The 18,364-nt window shown below is 30.5% G+C and overlaps 1 protein-coding gene across 1 annotated transcript; it reads left to right on the top strand.

The window, feature by feature from the left end:
- The first annotated feature begins 1,954 nt into the window (after positions 1–1,954).
- Positions 1,955–9,987, top strand: LOC132615390 (MADS-box protein JOINTLESS). The gene is made up of 8 exons (XM_060329996.1): positions 1,955–2,302; positions 7,326–7,404; positions 7,512–7,576; positions 7,785–7,884; positions 8,017–8,058; positions 8,159–8,200; positions 8,681–8,862; positions 9,682–9,987. The coding sequence occupies exons 1-8, from the start codon at positions 2,121–2,123 to the stop codon at positions 9,698–9,700; spliced, it is 711 nt and encodes a 236-aa protein (XP_060185979.1). The 5' UTR covers positions 1,955–2,120; the 3' UTR covers positions 9,701–9,987.
- The last annotated feature ends 8,377 nt before the right edge of the window (positions 9,988–18,364 follow it).

The following is an 18,364-nucleotide window of genomic DNA, read 5'->3' as shown; positions in this document are numbered from 1 at the left end:
GACTGTAAGGTTATTTTAGTCAACTTTATATGTCGAGAAAATTAGTCAGCTTTATTTTCAAAAATTGAAACCGTAGAAGTGAAATTGACATTCACAGCTACATTACCCCGGGATTTTTACGTTGAAATTTATTGCGTATCATCATCTTATAAGTAAATAAAACTGAAAATTTCAGCCAATTTGGGGGAAATCGAAATTGAATGGGATAAAAGACTTTTTTTTTTAAATCGGCTCGGCCAAACCGCCTTGTGGCGGTTTGTCCGCATAGATCTCGAAAAAATAAGCAAGTTCAAAAAAACAAAACGCGTAAAACGGACGTCCGAGCGCAAAGTTATGACCATCTAAAGTTTGACGACTTTACAACTAGTTTTTGTCCCTATATTTTTTAGAATTATATTTATATTCAAAATAAAGTTATGTCTTGATTAAAAAATAACACGCTTAAATCAAAATCTTAAAAAATAAAGCACCCTAAAGTTTCCAAACAAAACTTACTTCGGGTACCTTTTCAACCCCTAAAATGACTATCCGAACGTCTACGTATCCTTGATGTATTGAGCCTACATTATTGTAAGCAGAAAAAAATATCAGGTTCTATATAAAATATTGACGTTTCGGAGTCTTGACACACGACTAATCATTGGTCAAAGTATGGAAAAAACACTAAGTTTTTTCAAACAAAACTTACTTCGGGCACCTTTTCAACCCCTAAAATGATGATCCGAACCTCTACGTATCCTTGATGTATTGAGCCTACATTATTGTACGCAGAAAAAAATATCAGGTTCTATATAAAATATTGACGTTTCGGAATCTTGACACCCGACTAATTATTGGTCAAAGTATGAAAAATAACACTAAGTGTTGCAAAAAATAAAGTTGGCCAATTTTTTTTTTGTACTGTTTATATAACGCAGTATTTTACTGCGTTATAGAAAAAAAAAATTGGTACTTCTATAACGCAGAATTTTACTGCGTTATAGAAAGAATTTTTTTTTTTGGTACTTCTATAACGCAGTATTTTACTGCGTTATAGAAGTACCAAAAAAAATAATTTTTTTCTATAACGCAGTAAAATACTGCTATAGCACTTAACGGCTCCGTCTCCATTAGTGCTATAGCGCAGTAAAATACTACGCTATGAGTACTTTGGTAACTTTTTTTTTTATTGAGATATTTTGGTTCAAAATATTGTTTTTGGGGCATTTTGGTTCCGGACTCTTCATACAAAGACAAGTCTTTGTCTTCCCTCAGTACCTGGAACCGAAATTCCAAAATTAATGGCCAAATAAGGGCTGTTTTTACTGTCCTGGCCCAAAGCTTCTCTCTTTTTTTATTCACCTTTTCTATTTCTCTCTACGGTTTTTGTTCCCTTAAATTTTTTGGCAATTTTTTTTTGACTAATTTGGTTATATGTAATATTCTTCTAGATAATCTGATAGCATAAAGATTCTATATGTTGTATGTGTGTGGAAGTTGGACTCCTTCACCATCAAAGTGGCATAAAATTTACACTATTAGATTATCTTAAAAATAACTATAAATAGCCGTCAATAAAAAAAAGTGAGATTAGTACTCCATCCGTTCCAATTTGAGTGTCTCCATCTAACTAAGCAGGGAATTTAGCGATTTTTCTTCTAAAAACTTGTGGTCTAAATCAAATTTTAAACATTTATGTGACTATAAATCTTCTCATTAAGGATAAAACGAGAAATAATTAAATTATTTTAAAATATCAAAAAATAAAAATCATTTTTGATTAGATTAAAAAGCAAAGTGTGATAGATAAATTAGGACATAAAAAGCAAAGTGTGATCGATAAATTAGGACATAGGAAGTAACATAATTAGAAAATAAACTTAATTACCAACTACAGTGTAAAAAGTTTAAATCCTTTTTTGCCCCTTATATACACAATCTCTATAATTAGAAAGCCTTGTCAATCTATATCACTCGCCACCCGTCTACAATTAGGTCACACATAGACCACTACTTAGTTTCTTACCAACACAAAAACCTTTCTTTATATTCTGGTTTATTCCTTGTTCCCTCTTCTCTCTTGAGTACTCTCTTTCTGTTCTATTTTTGGAAAATTAAGGAGATTAAAAATTAAAAAAACCATGGCTAGAGAGAAAATTCAGATCAAGAAAATAGATAACTCAACAGCAAGGCAAGTGACATTCTCAAAGAGAAGAAGAGGGCTTTTCAAGAAAGCTGAAGAACTTTCAGTTCTTTGTGATGCTGATGTTGCTCTCATCATTTTCTCATCTACTGGCAAACTATTTGAGTATTCTAGCTCCAGGTACATATAATCTTAGTTATTTTTGTGAAAGAATTAAACTTATTTTTTTGGGTAATCCAAAAAGGTGTTGTTTAGTTACTCATGATTGAGAGGAATCATTCAGAACAGGAAAAGTATCCTATATGATTTAAGTTATAGTTCATACTCGGATTCAGAATTTTAGTTTATGGGTTTCAGACTATAATTTTTCTACTTATTGTGGTCTGAATGGATTATTTAGACGTATTAAATGAATTTTTAGATATATGAGTTATAAATTTATAACATGTTTTGGACAATGATAGTCACATAACATAAACCCTTTCCACATTTAGCTGCTAGCTAAGAAACCCACCTCAAGAAACTTTCCATTTTGTGCTATTTATTGACTCTATTTTTGAGCAGGTAATTGATGGAAAAACTCGAATTTTGTAGTTTTGCAAAAAAAAAAAAAAAAACAAAGCAATAATGAACAAAATCTTTGTAAAAAAAGAAAGAATATACACAAAAGCACAAAGATGAAATGAGTGGTGTAGCAAGTAAGTGAGTGGTTATAATAATTTATGTTGCTCGGATTCTCTAAAAATATTGTTGCTCTTATATCGGATCTTTCAAAAATACATATTTTTGGATGATACGACACGCAGTCAATGACATTATTAAGAGATCCGTGCAACATAAGTATAATTATATTTGTAGAGTTTAAGTTCTGCACAATACCGTATATAAAATTTTCACATTATTAGGTTAAACTAACTCATAACAAATAACAATAGGTAAATTATGATAGCAAGTTTGTCACGACGTGCGTTAATCAGAAAAATAAAGTAATAACCTGTTATAATTGATCCGTTGATTAAATTAAACGGATGATCACATTATTAGTGCATATATCTTAAAATCTTATATTTTCTCATTAACTTCTTGAGTTGCGACCTGCAATGCAACGTGCGATAAGCAAAAAACGAATAAAAGCTGGTTTTCGAAAGGGACACCACATCTTATCTGTTTCAGAAAGGCAATAATATCTTATCTAAAATTAAAATAAGCTTTATCATGAAACACTATCAATGGCGGATAGGACAAACCTCTTTTCACTAGGGAAAGAAAAAAAGAGAGCATATTTTAGGAATTCTATGATTTGCCATTTGGATTATAGTATGGTATAGGCTAAAAGGAACAAATTTGATGAGCTATTGGTTTTCAGCTTAGTTACTACATGATCCAGATGAGTCCGCGACTTAAATAACACAAAAAAAAAATAAAAAAAAATGGAACCAAAATAACATAAAAAAAGAAGAAGTTATAAAAGTAGGTTTCATGCACATAATCTGTACGTGAAAGAGGCTACCCTTTTTTTAAGTTATCAAAATAACTTTTTTTCATACTTTGGGCAAAGATTAGTCATGTTTCAAAATCCCGAAATATCAATATTTTTTATAGAACTTAATATCTTTTTTTGCGTACAATAATGTCGGCTCATTACATCAAGTATAACTAAACGTTTGGATCATCGTTTTAGGGGTTGTAAAGTGTCCCGAAGTAAGTTTTGTTTGTTTGGAAACTTATTATAGGGTTTTGATCTAAGTGTTTTATTATTTAGTCAAATCGGATGTACAAATAAAAATATTTTGATCTATCTTTAATTTTTTATATTATGTTGTTATTTTTCTTTTTTGTCTTTGCTATCTTTTGTGTAATCCGCATTTTTTTAATGTAATGTGTATTTTGTATTGTTTAGAAACTTGTTATCTTTATGTTTAAATATTATATTTGAATGTACGAATATAAATATTTTATTTAACAATAATTCATTCAATACAAGAGGTTTATACTAATTCAAAAATAATTCATTCCATTAAATTACAATACTAATTCAAAGCAATACATTACTAAATGACAATAACAATACAACATTCAAGTTCTAGAGGCTCTATTACTTCGAGACGTGTTTGTACCACCACGGCCTTGTTGCCCACACGAACGCTTGTCATAGTCATATTGCTTACATGTAGAGCACTTGCGAGAGTAAGTTCTTTCACTAACATCCATTTGATTGGGTCTACGACTTCGTGAGTTAATGCCTAATTTCTTGATATAATCTTTGTTGGCAACCATAAAAAAACGACTCGTTTGGCCAATAAGCTTCATTACCAAGTGAGTGGAATTGGTCGGAATATGTTTTAAGGTAACTGTGAACCTTGTATTCCCCCGTCACATAATTTGTTACCGTTTTTGCCATTCTCTCGAAGCACTTTACAGCATGAGAACACAGCATGGCAAAAACGGTAACAAGTTATGTGGCGGGGGAATACAAGGTCCACAGTTACCTTAAAGCATATTCCGATCAATTTCACGCACTTGGTAATGAAGCTTATTGGCTAAACGAGTCGTTTTTTATGGTTGCCAACAAGGATTACATCAAGAAATTGGGCATTAACTCACGGAGTCGTAGACCCAATCAAGTGGATGTTAGTGAAAGAACTTACTCTCGCAAGTGATCTACATGTAAGCAATATGATCATGACAAACGTTCGTGTGGGCAACAAGGCCGTGGCGGTACAAGCAAGTCTCGAAGTAATAAAGGCTCTTCTAGAACTTGAATATTGTATTGTTATTGTAATTTAGTAATGTATTGCTTTGAATTAGTATTGTAATTTAATGGAATGAATTATTTTTGAATTAGTATAAACCTCTTGTATTGGATGAATTATTGTTAAATAAAATATTTATATTTGTACATTCAAATATAATATTTAAAGATAACAAGTTTCCAAACAATACACATTACATTAAGAAAATGCGAATTACACAAAATATAGCAAAGACGAAAAATAACAACATAATATAAAAAATTAAAGGTAGATCAAAATATTTTCATTTGTACATCCGATTTGACAAATAATAAAACACTTAGATCAAAACCCTATAACAAGTTTTCAAACAAACAAAACTTACTTCGGGGCACCTTACGACGATCCAAACGTTTAGTTATACTTGATGTAATGAGTCGATAATTGTACGCAAAAAAGATATTAAGTTTTATATAAAATATTGATATTTCGGGATTTTGAAACATGACTAATCTTTGCCCAAAGTATGAAAAAAAATGTGATTTTGATAGCTTAAAAAAGAAGGTACAGTTTGGTCCTTTCACGTACAGATTCTGTGCATGAAACCTGCTTTTTTTTTGTTCCATTTTTTTTTTCTTTTGTGTCACTTAATTTGCGGACTCTGATCCAGAATATATAGAAACTATTCCTTACTTTGGTAGTTATTCTCGTTGAAGTTATTGTGTTGTATATTTATTTAACTTTTCTTTTTGGTTTGTTACACGTCTTGTGATTCAGCTAATCCGAATTTGCGTTGAGAGTTGGTCCCATTTTAAGTATAGAGCTCTATATCAAAGGTGATTAGGAGTTGAATCCGAGACCTTTAATTTAATAGTGACTAGGTTAGGAATTTTGATAAGGGTGTTCAGAATTTGATATTTATGTATAAAAATATGTTTTTTTTTTAAACTGTAACTGTTATGTATAAAAATATGTTTTGACTTATCCATATAGTATAATCTTCTATATGACTTTTTCACGAAAGGTGTTTAACTTATCATCCCTTGATTTAATTTATATGGACTTTGATTAAGGATGAAAGGTTACTTACCTATGGTACTCGATTTTTTCAGTGGCCGACTTTTTAAAAGTTAAACATTTTTAAAAGATCCACTATGAATACAACAATATTTTCATAAAGTCCGAACAACTACTTTATAACAAAACCATTCCAACAAGGGGTGACCTGAAGTTGAGGTAGTTAATGTATAGTTGCTGGGTTTGTAAAAGAGCTCATCATATAACTTTAAATCAACTGTATAAGGTCGATGATATATAAGGAACAATTAGTTATAAACTTCAGTTTCATTTCAATTTTAACTATTTTTTTCATAGACTAAACAGGTGAAATTCGTTTAACAACGGGTGGTAGTAAGAATTGAACTTAGGATCTATCTTTACTCTAATACGTCTCATGTTGAACTATGTGATCCATCATCTCATTTTAAAAGTTTAAGCTGTTAAAACAAGCACTTTTTTATTTTCTTAATTATCTGTCCAACATTTAATTACACTTTTCTATTCATTTTGATGCATGTATCATTAATTACACTTTGTATATCTTTTAATGCCAGCAAAAGTAACTACTCCCCCTTTATATTTTTACTCATCCACTATACTAAAATAGATATTCATTTTTATTTGTTTAGTTTGAAAAATCAAGAGATAATTTGCCACTTTAGTTATATCTAGTTTACCCTTATTATTAATGCATTGGTTATTTCAAATTCATTTCCGAACATTAAATGACTTATAATAATAGGAGTGTGTCAAGTCAAACATAGACAAGTAAATATGGGCGGAGGGAAAAGTAAGCAACTGAAGTGGTAATCTTTGTGATGAATTGCTAAAATTCACTTAATACAGCTTTATTAATCCAGAATTTACTATGCATTTCTATGAGTCATAGCTTTATTTCATGTACTACCCAGTGTAAGATCCAGTGGATACTATTGAAAAAATTCTTGAATGAGCTTGTTCAGTGTCTCACATCGGTTGAGGGACGAGTTGGAATTAAGTTAGATTCAAAGTTCATTTTCTTAAACATGATATTAGGCTCTATCCCTATTATTATGTTGTCCAGGCGTCAGGGTAGGCCTCGTATGAGGGAAGAGAGGTGTTAACTGTCCCACATTAGTTGAGATTTTGTTTCCTTATATGATCTTAAGCAATTTTTTTTTCTGGAATTGAATTAGACCCGAGATCAATTTTCTCTACAAATTAATTGCTTATATAGACATCTTTTACTTTGTTTGACGTCATGCTTACGTCCAAACCATATTGGATATGTGGACGTTTACATGTTTCAAAGAGTTTAATGTTTATGCACCGATGTTTTAAAAATAAATTTATACCATCATTTATTACCTAAAAGATAAATATTCAGTTCGTCATTTTAGATGAGATCTTAAATTGTCTTCTTTTCCATGAAGCATGAAAGAAATTCTTGAGAGGCGTGATTTGCATTCAAAAAATCTGGAGAAATTGGATCAACCTTCCCTTGAGCTTCAGGTAATTAGTTTCTTGGTCCATTTATTTAAACCTTAATTTCCTTTTTATTAGTCTTTGTAATTTTTGGATTTTTTTTTTAGCAAACATTTTGTTTATACTGTTTGCAGCTTGTAGAGAATAGCAACTACTCCAGACTAAGCAAGGAAATTTCTGAGAAAGGTCATCGATTAAGGTACATTCATAGTTATCTATATAGGAAAGTTGATACGATTATAACAATAATTATTAAATCGACTGCATGAATCCTCACTATTTCATTTATGTTCAACTCATAGTATCATCATGTCATATAAATAAAAGTGAAAATTAGCTAAATATACATAAAAAAAATTATAATAATATATGTTAGAAGTCCTCTGACAAATTTCCTATACTTAAAGGCAAATGAGAGGAGAAGAACTCCAAGGACTAAATATTGAAGAGTTACAACAGTTGGAGAAGTCTCTTGAAGTTGGATTGAGCCGCGTCATAGAGAAAAAGGTCAGCAATTAACTTATACCATATTGACACTGTAAATTATATTTATATTATCAGTGCAATTTGATGCGTCATAATAAATCGTGATTACCTCTTTTTAATGATCTTACACTACTTGCTTTGTCCATATGTCAGGGTGATAAAATAATGAGAGAGATCAACCAGCTTCAACAAAAGGTCAGTAACAATATTTTTAAGTGATTTGATAATGTAGTTTTTTTGCAGTTTCTTAATTTTACTTGGTTTTCATCAAGACTGATGTTGTGAAAAACCACAGGGCATGCAACTAACAGAAGAAAACGAAAAATTGAGGCAACAGGTATGTAGTTTTTCCCCTCAAAGAGTCTATCAACTCATATATTTGACTGTATAAAAGAATTAGTACCACTATCGGGACCGTCTAGATGCAATTATCTCTTTATAGTGATCAATAAAGTGAGGAAAAATCATAAGCAATAACGTTCAAATCCTAGCAGAGACAAATAATGTTAGATGATTCTTCAACCTAAACTTTGGTGGGCAAAATATTGCTGGTGGAATTAGTTAGTGCGCTAAAGTAGAGTTAGTAACTCCAAAATAAGACAACACAATGTTTCAACTAGAGATTTCATGTTCGGGCTTTGGATATGATTTTTTTTTTGTAGGAGGTGTTCTCCTCTTGAATAGACCTTACGCGGTGCGAATCCGAATTAATTGGGACTTCATTGCGAATGAAAAAATGATATAGCTAATTCAACCCATTAATTAAGTACTTATATGTTGTTGCTGATATATAATTGGGATTTTTTTCCTTTTGAAGGTGATGGAGATATCCAATAATAATGGGTACAAAAATCCCGCAACAGCAGCAGTAGCATTTGAATCAGAAAATGGATTTAGTAATGAGGAAGGTCAATCATCTGAATCTGTCACAAATGCATGTAACTCTACTGGCCCTCCTCCTCAAGATGATGACAGTTCTGATACTTCTCTCAAGTTGGGGTTAGTTTTCCTTATTCTAACCTGATACTTTGCTACAAAAGAACATAATAAAATACGAAAACAAAAAAAAATTCAAATTTTTTGTACTTCTTGTTATTTTAAATCTTACAGAATGATATCAATAAGATTATAGGTGTATCATATGCCAACCAGAACTTTAGCTCATTGACAAGATAAAAAAGTTTATTAATCATTTAGAATAAATTATAAGTATTTAGCCATTACTAATAATCTGAAAAATAAGACAAATAATCTTCTATATCAAGTTGCACGATAGTGTAAAACTAGTATGTCATACTATTAGTAAAACTGAGATAAAACATTGTATGACAAACATAGAAAAGTGACACATAAATATCAAGTTGTCTGATAGCGTAAAAATTATGTTAACATTTATTTTAGATTACCGAGCATATTTGCTATTGTCTATAAACTGATACTGTACTTCTATATTGTTAGTGTGTGTACCTGAATATAGGTTCCGTTTAAATTTGGATACATAATACCTTTAAAACTAATTCTTGCATAGACTATCCAGTATAAAAACTCAACTCCATTTGCCATCATATTTAGTATATAAACTAGACAAAAATTTTTGTTGAACACCCGTGAAAGTAAAATAAATTGTAATCCGCATCTTATTAAAGAACCCAGAGCCTAACCTTGACTAACTTTGGCTAAAACTCTTATTTTTGTTAAGAAACTCACTTAGCTTAATGTATATAAATTATCTTCCCCAACCCATTAAATTGTCCTCACCATAAACTTAAAATCCTGAATCTGCCTTTGATGTATATTCATCTTTCTTTTTTGTTTCAGGTTACCCTATACAGGCTGAAGGGAAGAGCAAAACCAAGCTTCTTAAAGCACGGTGTAGCTATTTTTGTATGTTATGGGAGAAAAAAAAGGTACTACGTACTGACTACTAATATGTTGGAATGTAAAAGCTAACCCCAAGAATTTCATGTTAAGTATGTAATTGGTGTCATCCCATGTATTCGTCTCTTTTATTTAATGGTATGTATCTAGTAGTAGCTTAATTAGCCATAAAAATGTTTTGATTCAACTTGGCAGTTTGTAATTATACACGGGCTTAATTATTCTCAGCTTGTTTGTTGTCGCCTTCATCAGTTCAACTCAGTTCGTACACATTAAACATCAAAATAAAGCGTCGAAACTCATACCTAAAGTCCAAATGAAGTACTTCCACCATTTACTTTACTTGTTCACTGTACTAAAAATAAATTTTCACTTTTATTTCTCAACTATACTAAAGATAAATTTTCAATTTTACTTGTCAATTTTAACATATAAAGAGAAAAATTATTTCTTTTTCTTATAGCCATAACATAATTACTCATTCCAAATTATTTTTTTAGTCCATTAAGTTCATACACTAATTAATATGAGTATTGTGATAAAATATATATTTTATTTATTCCTATTTCCTAATAGATGTGTAAAGTTTATCGTGGACAAGCAAAAGTGAACGGTAGAACTAGGGAGTACTAAAATGCAAGGATTGATATTACTACTATATAGAAGCATGGGTCACAACTCATGCTTCGTCGTCCGTTGGGCATTTAAAAAAAAAAGTGTGGTCCTCATATTAAACATCAATTAATATTAAAAAAAAAATCAACCAATATTAAAAAAAAAAAAAAAGTAAAAAAAGTGGAATCCATCATCTCTAAACTCACGGGAAAAAAAAGTGGATCCCATATTAACAAAATCAAGCAATATAACAAAAAAAGTGAATCCCATATTAAAAAAACAAACAATGTAAAAAAAAAGTGCAGACTTTGTATTCGTAGCAAACACTAATATAATAAAGTTTTAGATACGGAGCACAAACTACAATATTATATTAATCGTGTTTTGAATATAGTATCTCATATTGACAAAATCAAGCAATATTAAAAAAAAAAAAAGTGAATCCCATATTAAAAAAAACAAACAATGTTAAAAAAAAAAGTGCAAACTTTGTATTCGTAACAAACACTAATATAATAAAGTTTTAGATACGGAGCACAAACTACAATGTTATATTAATTGTGTTTTGAACATAGTATATATATTATGTGCATAAAAATAGTACAAACTAACAATGTCCAAAATGGTGGGTCCCATACTAAACAACACCAAGCAATATAAAAAAAAAACTATATAAAGCATGGGTTTAGACCCATGCTTCGTCGTCTGTTGTCCCTTAAAAAAAGGGTGGGCCCCATACTAAATAACACCGAGCAATAATAAAATAAAATAAAATAAAAAAGTGGAACTCATCATCTCCAAACTCATGAATCAAACAATATCGGAAAAAAAAGTGAACCCATATTAAAAAAAATACAATGTTAAAAAAAAGTGAACCCCATATTAAAAAAAATATAATGTTAAAAAAAAAGTGCAGACTTTGTATTCGTAGCAAACACTAATATAATAAAATTTTAGATACGGAGCACAAACTACAATATTATATTAATTTTTTTAACATAGTATATGTATATATATTATATGCATAAAAATAATGTAAATTAATAATGTCTAAAAAACAAAAGTACACCCCATAAAGGGTGGACCCCATACTAAATAACATCAACCAATATAAAAAAAAAAAAGTGGACCGCATATTAACAAAATAAAAAAATATCAAAAAAAAAAGTGATTCCCATATTAAAAAAAATGTCAAAAAAAAAATGCAAACTTTGTATTCGTAGTAAACATTAATATAATAAAGTTTTAGATACGGAGTACAAACTACAATGTTATATTAATCATGTTTTGAACATAGTATATATATATATATATATATATATATATGCACAAAAATAGTGCAAACTAATAATGTCCAAAAGGGTGGGCCCCATACTAAATAACACCAAGTAATATAAAAAATAAAAATAAAATAAAAAAAAAAACTATATAAAGCATGGGTTATGCTTCGTCATCCGTTGTCCCTTAAAAAAAATGTGGGCCCCATACTAAATAACACCCAGCAATAAAAAAAAAAGGAAGGAAAAAAAGTGGAACTCACCATCTCCAAACTCATGAGAAAAAAAAAGTGAACCCCATATTAACAAAATCAAGCAATATCAAAAAAAACAAAAAGTGAACCCCATATTAAAAAAAATATATAATGTTAAAAAAAAAAGTGCAGACTTTGTATTCGTAGCAAACACTAATATAATAAAGTTTAAGATACGGAGCATAAATTATAATGTTATATTAATCGTGTTTTGAACATACTATATGTATATATATTATATGCATAAAAATAGTGCAAACTAATAATGTCCAAAAAAAAAAAGTGCACCCCATACTAAACAACATCAAGCAATATAAAAAAAAAAAAGTGGAACCCACCATCTCCAAACTCACGGTAAAAAAAAGTGGACCCCATATTAACAAAATCATGCAATATCAAAAACAAACAAAAAAGTGCAGACTTTGTATTCGTAGTAAACACTAATATAATAAAGTTTTAGATACGGAGTGCAAACTACAATGTTATATTAATTGTGTTTTGAACATAGTATATATATATATATATATATATATATATATATGTGTGTGTGCATAAAAATAGTGCAAATTAATAATGTCAAAAAAAAAGTACACCCCATATTAAAAAAATCAAACAATATTCATGTAATTTCCAAAGTATCTCATTAAGTCAATAATGATGGATTCATTGTCACGTGTGTATCAATCCATTAGTGGGAGCAAATGAAATTGCTTTTCTTCAAAAGGTTAAATAATCAAACCATACAATTTTTTTTTATATTAGCGTGAGATCTAATCTAGATATTAAACTGTTGTATTTGCTATTCCGCCATGTCATTTATTTGTTATGTTTACTAAAATAAATATACTTAAAATATTTATATTTTAAAATAAGATAGAATTTAATTACTTTTTTATTTTTATTCTTACTCTAATAAATGTGAAAAGAGATTAATGTCGTAAAAAAATAATATATCAAATGGAGATCAAATAATGAATAAGGTAAATTAGTCAAATTATAATTCTAATCGACGTTTTCTTAAAAAACCATGCAAAAGACAACATGACAAGTAAAATGAGCTAAACCGAGAATATTTATCAAAAATTAAAAAATAATATTTCTTCATTTAAATAGAAAATCAATTTCTACTTTATTTCGTTTTAAACATGTAAATTAATTTAATAATTTGAATTAGAATTATCTAAATTAAAATTTGATAAAAAATAATAAGTATTTTACACCTTTAAATTAATCGAATTAAAATTGAAAGTATCAACTGATGCTTAAATATTGCTATTGTTTTATCTCAAAGAGAGGAAAATAGTTTCATTTTAAACAAGTCTTCTCTTTTAAAAAATATTAATAAATTTGCCGATTTTGTATTCGTAGCAAACATTAATATAATAAAGTTTTAGATACGGAGCACAAACTACAATGTTATATTAATCGTGTTTTGAACATAATATATATATATATATATATATATATATATATATATATAATATCACTATTTAAAGACAACTATATACACATAGATGTATTATAATCTAAAGTGTTGGGCTCGTGCACAGCACGGGCATAGGCCGTCTAGTCATAGTATAGGTACTTATGGGTATGGCCGAACATCTCTTTTGCTTGTCCCAACTAGATGCTACTTGCATTTGGCCAAAGAAAAGATAAGACGAACTCAGCAATCTCACAAAAATAAAATAATATTAAAAAAAGAACACTTCTCTATACCATTTTTAACGTTTTAAAACTGGAAGATCTTATTTTCGTACAAGAGTTAAGTGATTCTAAATTTATGTGAATTTATAATTAAGTAACTTTAAACTAAACCATGTATGTGCCTGTTATTATTATCTCGAATAACTTGGATAGTTCATTCTTTACCATGCAAATCTCTTTTAAGTCAAATAGAAGAAAAAACAGGAAATGGGAAAAGTGACTGTAACATTGTGTGAAAAACTTCAAGGCCATGAACTAAACAAATAGAGCGACGTATTCTTTTTGATAAATGAGAAATATTAGAACGTGAGACGGCGCCACAATTGGAAACCCAAAGTATAACGACTCTGCCTCTCTACCTCTTGGATAGCAAGCTGTTGATTCAAACTCGTAATTATACGTTTAATCGACACATCACACGTTGCACTTTAATTGCAGTTCACAGACCAATAGTAACATAGGACGCTTTGGAGTCTGACGCCTAAATGGGACTTTTTTGGACCAAAATTTCCAAAAGGGGTTTTGGGATTTGTGGTAGACCAAAATGGATTAATTGTGGAATGCTACGGCGATTTATCCATTTCTTAACTATCCGGTATATGAATTTAAAATAAAAATAAAAATTACAAGGTAAATAGTGTACCACTGCACGATTTGACCTTTAGTATTTTTAATTTTTTCTAATTTTTCCTTTTAATCGTGCACCTTTGCACGAGTTGCCACTGCAAGTTTTTGCTACTAACATTGAAACTACAATTTTAGACAAAGGGATAAATGCTGGCCGAGACTTGTGGAGGTATATGTAGTTAGTTAGTAGGATTTTTATTCTTTTTATTTTTATTTTGATCACCAGTTGTACTTTTTGAACACCATTTTTTTTTTTTTTTACTTTTAATCAATGTAAAGTGATTGCACTGTAAAGTCCCATTTCTTCACTTTCTTTTGATATTTTGAATTGAACCAAATGGCATCTCTCATGAAAAACCAAAAATAATCACGAAAAAAAAATATACTAAACTACACGATTTGCGAAAAGAATTTTGCCAAATCGTGTAGCAATACACGATTTATCTTGTAAACTTTTTTTTTTTTTAAATTCGTAGACGGGATGTTGGGATCGTTAAGAAATGGGTAAATCGTGTAGCATTCCACGATTAACCCATTTTGGTCTACCACAAATCCCACAACCCCTTTTGAAATTTTTGGTTCAAAAAAGTGTCATTTAGGCGCCGGACGCTTTGTATTAAATCTCCTATAGAATTAAAAGGGTCACTAGTTTTTTTTTTTTCAATAGCGGAATGACCCACTTTTTAGATTAGGTAAAAATGAGCTAATTTATTCACGATTTAAAAAGTTTAGAAAATGTCCAAATATGTCCTTAAAACATTCAATTCGAAATTGAACATATATGTCATTCGCTAATAGTTTAGCTCACATATGACCTTACCTTTTAATAGTTGGTAAAAATATGCTCTTAATTTAATAGAACGCCCAATTAATCTACTTAGCTAATTAATAAGCAAAGAAATGACAAAAATACCCTTTAAGTATACGAGGTATACCCGTCATAAAATTTAGTAATACTCCTTTAAAAATAAAACTCCTATTGCATATTCAGTACGTAGGGTTTTGTTAGTTGCTGCATGCAAGAGAGAGATTAAAATCAATTGAGAAAATGGCCGACGAAATCACTTCATGGAGAAGAATAGGAAAAAGAAATTCCTTTGACACTGTTATCGTCAAAGGAGGAGGAGGAGGAGAATGTGAGGATGGAGAGCCAAAAAAAACTTGGAGATGAATATGAACTTGGTAACAAAGAGGCCGCAGAGGCAACAAGAAGAGTCATGCGTATACGGTAAAAATCAGATATATGCAAGACCAATGAGATCGGGGTCCGGAGATAAAAAGAGACAGGCATGGTCACCGAGTCTGCCCTTAGAACTGATGGAATTACACCGGCTGCGGCTGACCTGGGAAAAGTGAAGCAAATCTGTTTGGTCCGATATCTCCGGACCAAACTCGACATCATAGCCAGTTCGGTTTCTCCATGACCGAATTGATCGTGACCGTTGGACCGGTTTCAGCATGACCGAGTTGATCATGACCGTTAGTCCGGTTAATTAGTTATAAAATCACCACGCGTCAACATCATTCTGTCACATTGTACCGATAACTGTACGGGTGTCAGACCGTACGGTTAACCTTATCCTTTTAGGGTTTACTTTATTCTAAAAAAGCTTTATATTGTATATAAGGCCATAAGACAATAAATAAGGGCATTTCCCTACTTTTAAGGGTTAACTTTTTCAAGATCAAAAATATTATAATAAAAATTATATATTGAATCTCTCTCCTTCGGTCTGGATCAGTGGCATTTTATGCTTGTTCTTCCAATATAGTTGGCTTAATCATAAACATCCATATCTTTATTTAAATCATTAGCGTATATATTCACGTACATATGTTATACCTCACTTACAAATTCAATTGGTTATCTAAATTCGGATAAACATCCTACAAGGAAATTGGGAAGAGGCAAAAGGAAATTCCTTTAACACCGGAGGAGGAGGCGGAGAAGAAGAAGAAGAAGAAGAAGGGAAACGTACTTAGAGATGAAGAAAAAAACAATTGATAATCCATTTTCTGATGTTTTTTTTTCCCTTTTGGACCAGGATGTGGTGTGATGCCTGGCTTCAATCACAAGCTTGATATATTACAAAAGAGGCCTTTAACAGAGGAAGAGGATCGTCGATTTACCTATGGGATGAAAGCAAACCTTCCGTCTCTCCCAGCTTCCCTAACCCCTGACCTCGTTCTACAGTTTGAACAACTTGCACGATATAGTAGTAGTTATTAAGGTTTGCCCGAATTTCCTATCTTATTTAAATTTTATCATTATTTTGTTTTATTTTTTTTTATTAAAAAATGTTTTTCAGAGTGAAAAAAGATTCTACCATATTTATCTTTTTTTCTTGGATGAGAAGTTTTAGACCTGTATAAACCGAAGATCTTTTTTCTCATACAACAACACTATAATCGTTAAAGAATCTTATTTAGGGGAAATTATTTTCTCCATAGCATTTTTTATAGTATTAGTTTTTTCATAGGGAAAAGGGTCAAATATACACCTCTACTTTAGTTTATTGGCTAACTTTGCCCTCCGTTAGGCAAAGTGTTCCCTTATACCTTAAGTGGATGGAAATTTTCAATTCAGCCAAAATTATCCACTTTGTTAAAAATACTCATGCCCAATATTATAACCCGCCCCGACGCTATCAGCAAATAACGGAAACACAAACAATTGAAGGACCAACCAAAGAAATTTCTTTTTCTTTTAATCATTAGGTTAACGGGAATTTCTATTCTATCTCGCGCTTTTGATGAAAACATTATTACAACATTTCTTCCACCAATTCCTCTTCAATTCATGATTATTAAAAACTGGAGCTTACAGGAAATGACTATTTTTTGGGTTTGCCTCTTAGATGTTAACTTATCCTTGAAATAGTATGCAATTGTAGTAGCACCAACAAGACTACTATTAACAAGACTAAATGTAGGCATATATTTAAGAAACATATATTGTTTCCCGTAAAAGGGATATATTTGGGTGAACTGAAATGTTTTCGAATGTAAAGGGATATATTTGGGTGGGGTGAAATTATTTTTTGTGACTCGGGGTGGCTTATAATATGGGGCATGGGAATTTTTAATTAAATGGGTAATTTTGGCTGAATTGTAGATTTCCATCCACTTAAGGGTATAAGTGAACACTTTGGTTAACGGAGGGCAAAGTTAGCTAATAATCTTAAAAGTAGAGGAGTATATTTGACTCTTTTCCCTTTTTCATCTGTAGACCAGTTGGCCAAATCATATTATAATATTATGCTTATTTTAGTATAGTTTATCGTGTTTAAGGTTTGCAAATTATTAGCTTTCGCATAACACCTTGATTATTTCCATATTTGGCTAGTTCTTTTCTTGGAGGAAGAGGTTTTGGACATCTGTAAATTGAAGGATTCCTCTCATATAAGAGAACACAAAAGCATCCCTGTTATGGAATCGAAGTAATGGAATAGAAAATCGAAGAGAGAATGAACAAAAACTTGTTGCATTAATTCATTATATTGTTTCTTGCATTGAAAATAAGAGACTACATCACTATTTATAGAGAACTAAAAGAAGAAGAAAAAGAAATGTGCTATTTTCCTTATAGATACTAAACTGATGGAATTGGCTAACCGTGCTATCCTGGAATATAATGAGAAAGAGTGCAATGCATACACAAACTTTAATTTGCTTTATGTGATTTGTCCCCGACTATCCTTCCCTTCATTTTTCAACTAATAGTGACTATCCTTGCAGGTTTTCAAATACAAAGTTTTGAAGATTGAGAAAGTGAATCATTTAGTGACTTCATACAATCAATATTGGATGATTGTGAAAGTGTTAAATTTAACTCTTGGTACTCCTACCGAGACTTTTCAAATCCATGCTGGTATAAGTGTCCTCAATGATGATGATAAAGTTATCTATTGTTGCCGGCCTAAAGAAGAGGTAATCAAACACCTCTACAATTTGTGTCTTCCTTTTTTTTTTTTTTTTTTTTTTCTATTTTGTGTGTGTCAGGTAATATAGTTTTTAATAGTCTATTAGTTGTTTTTTGCGTTTCTATGGCAATTAGTCTCTCAGTTTCAAATCTTTGTTGGTTTTGGTATTTTGAGATGATTGACATGCGGATTGGCTTTCTATTGGGATATAACTATGTGC

This window comes from Lycium barbarum, chromosome 10, assembly GCF_019175385.1.
Source record: "Lycium barbarum isolate Lr01 chromosome 10, ASM1917538v2, whole genome shotgun sequence".
NCBI lineage: Eukaryota > Viridiplantae > Streptophyta > Magnoliopsida > Solanales > Solanaceae > Lycium > Lycium barbarum.
The sequence above is the reverse complement of the archived record's forward strand: the minus strand, read 5'-3'. Positions and strand labels throughout refer to the sequence as shown.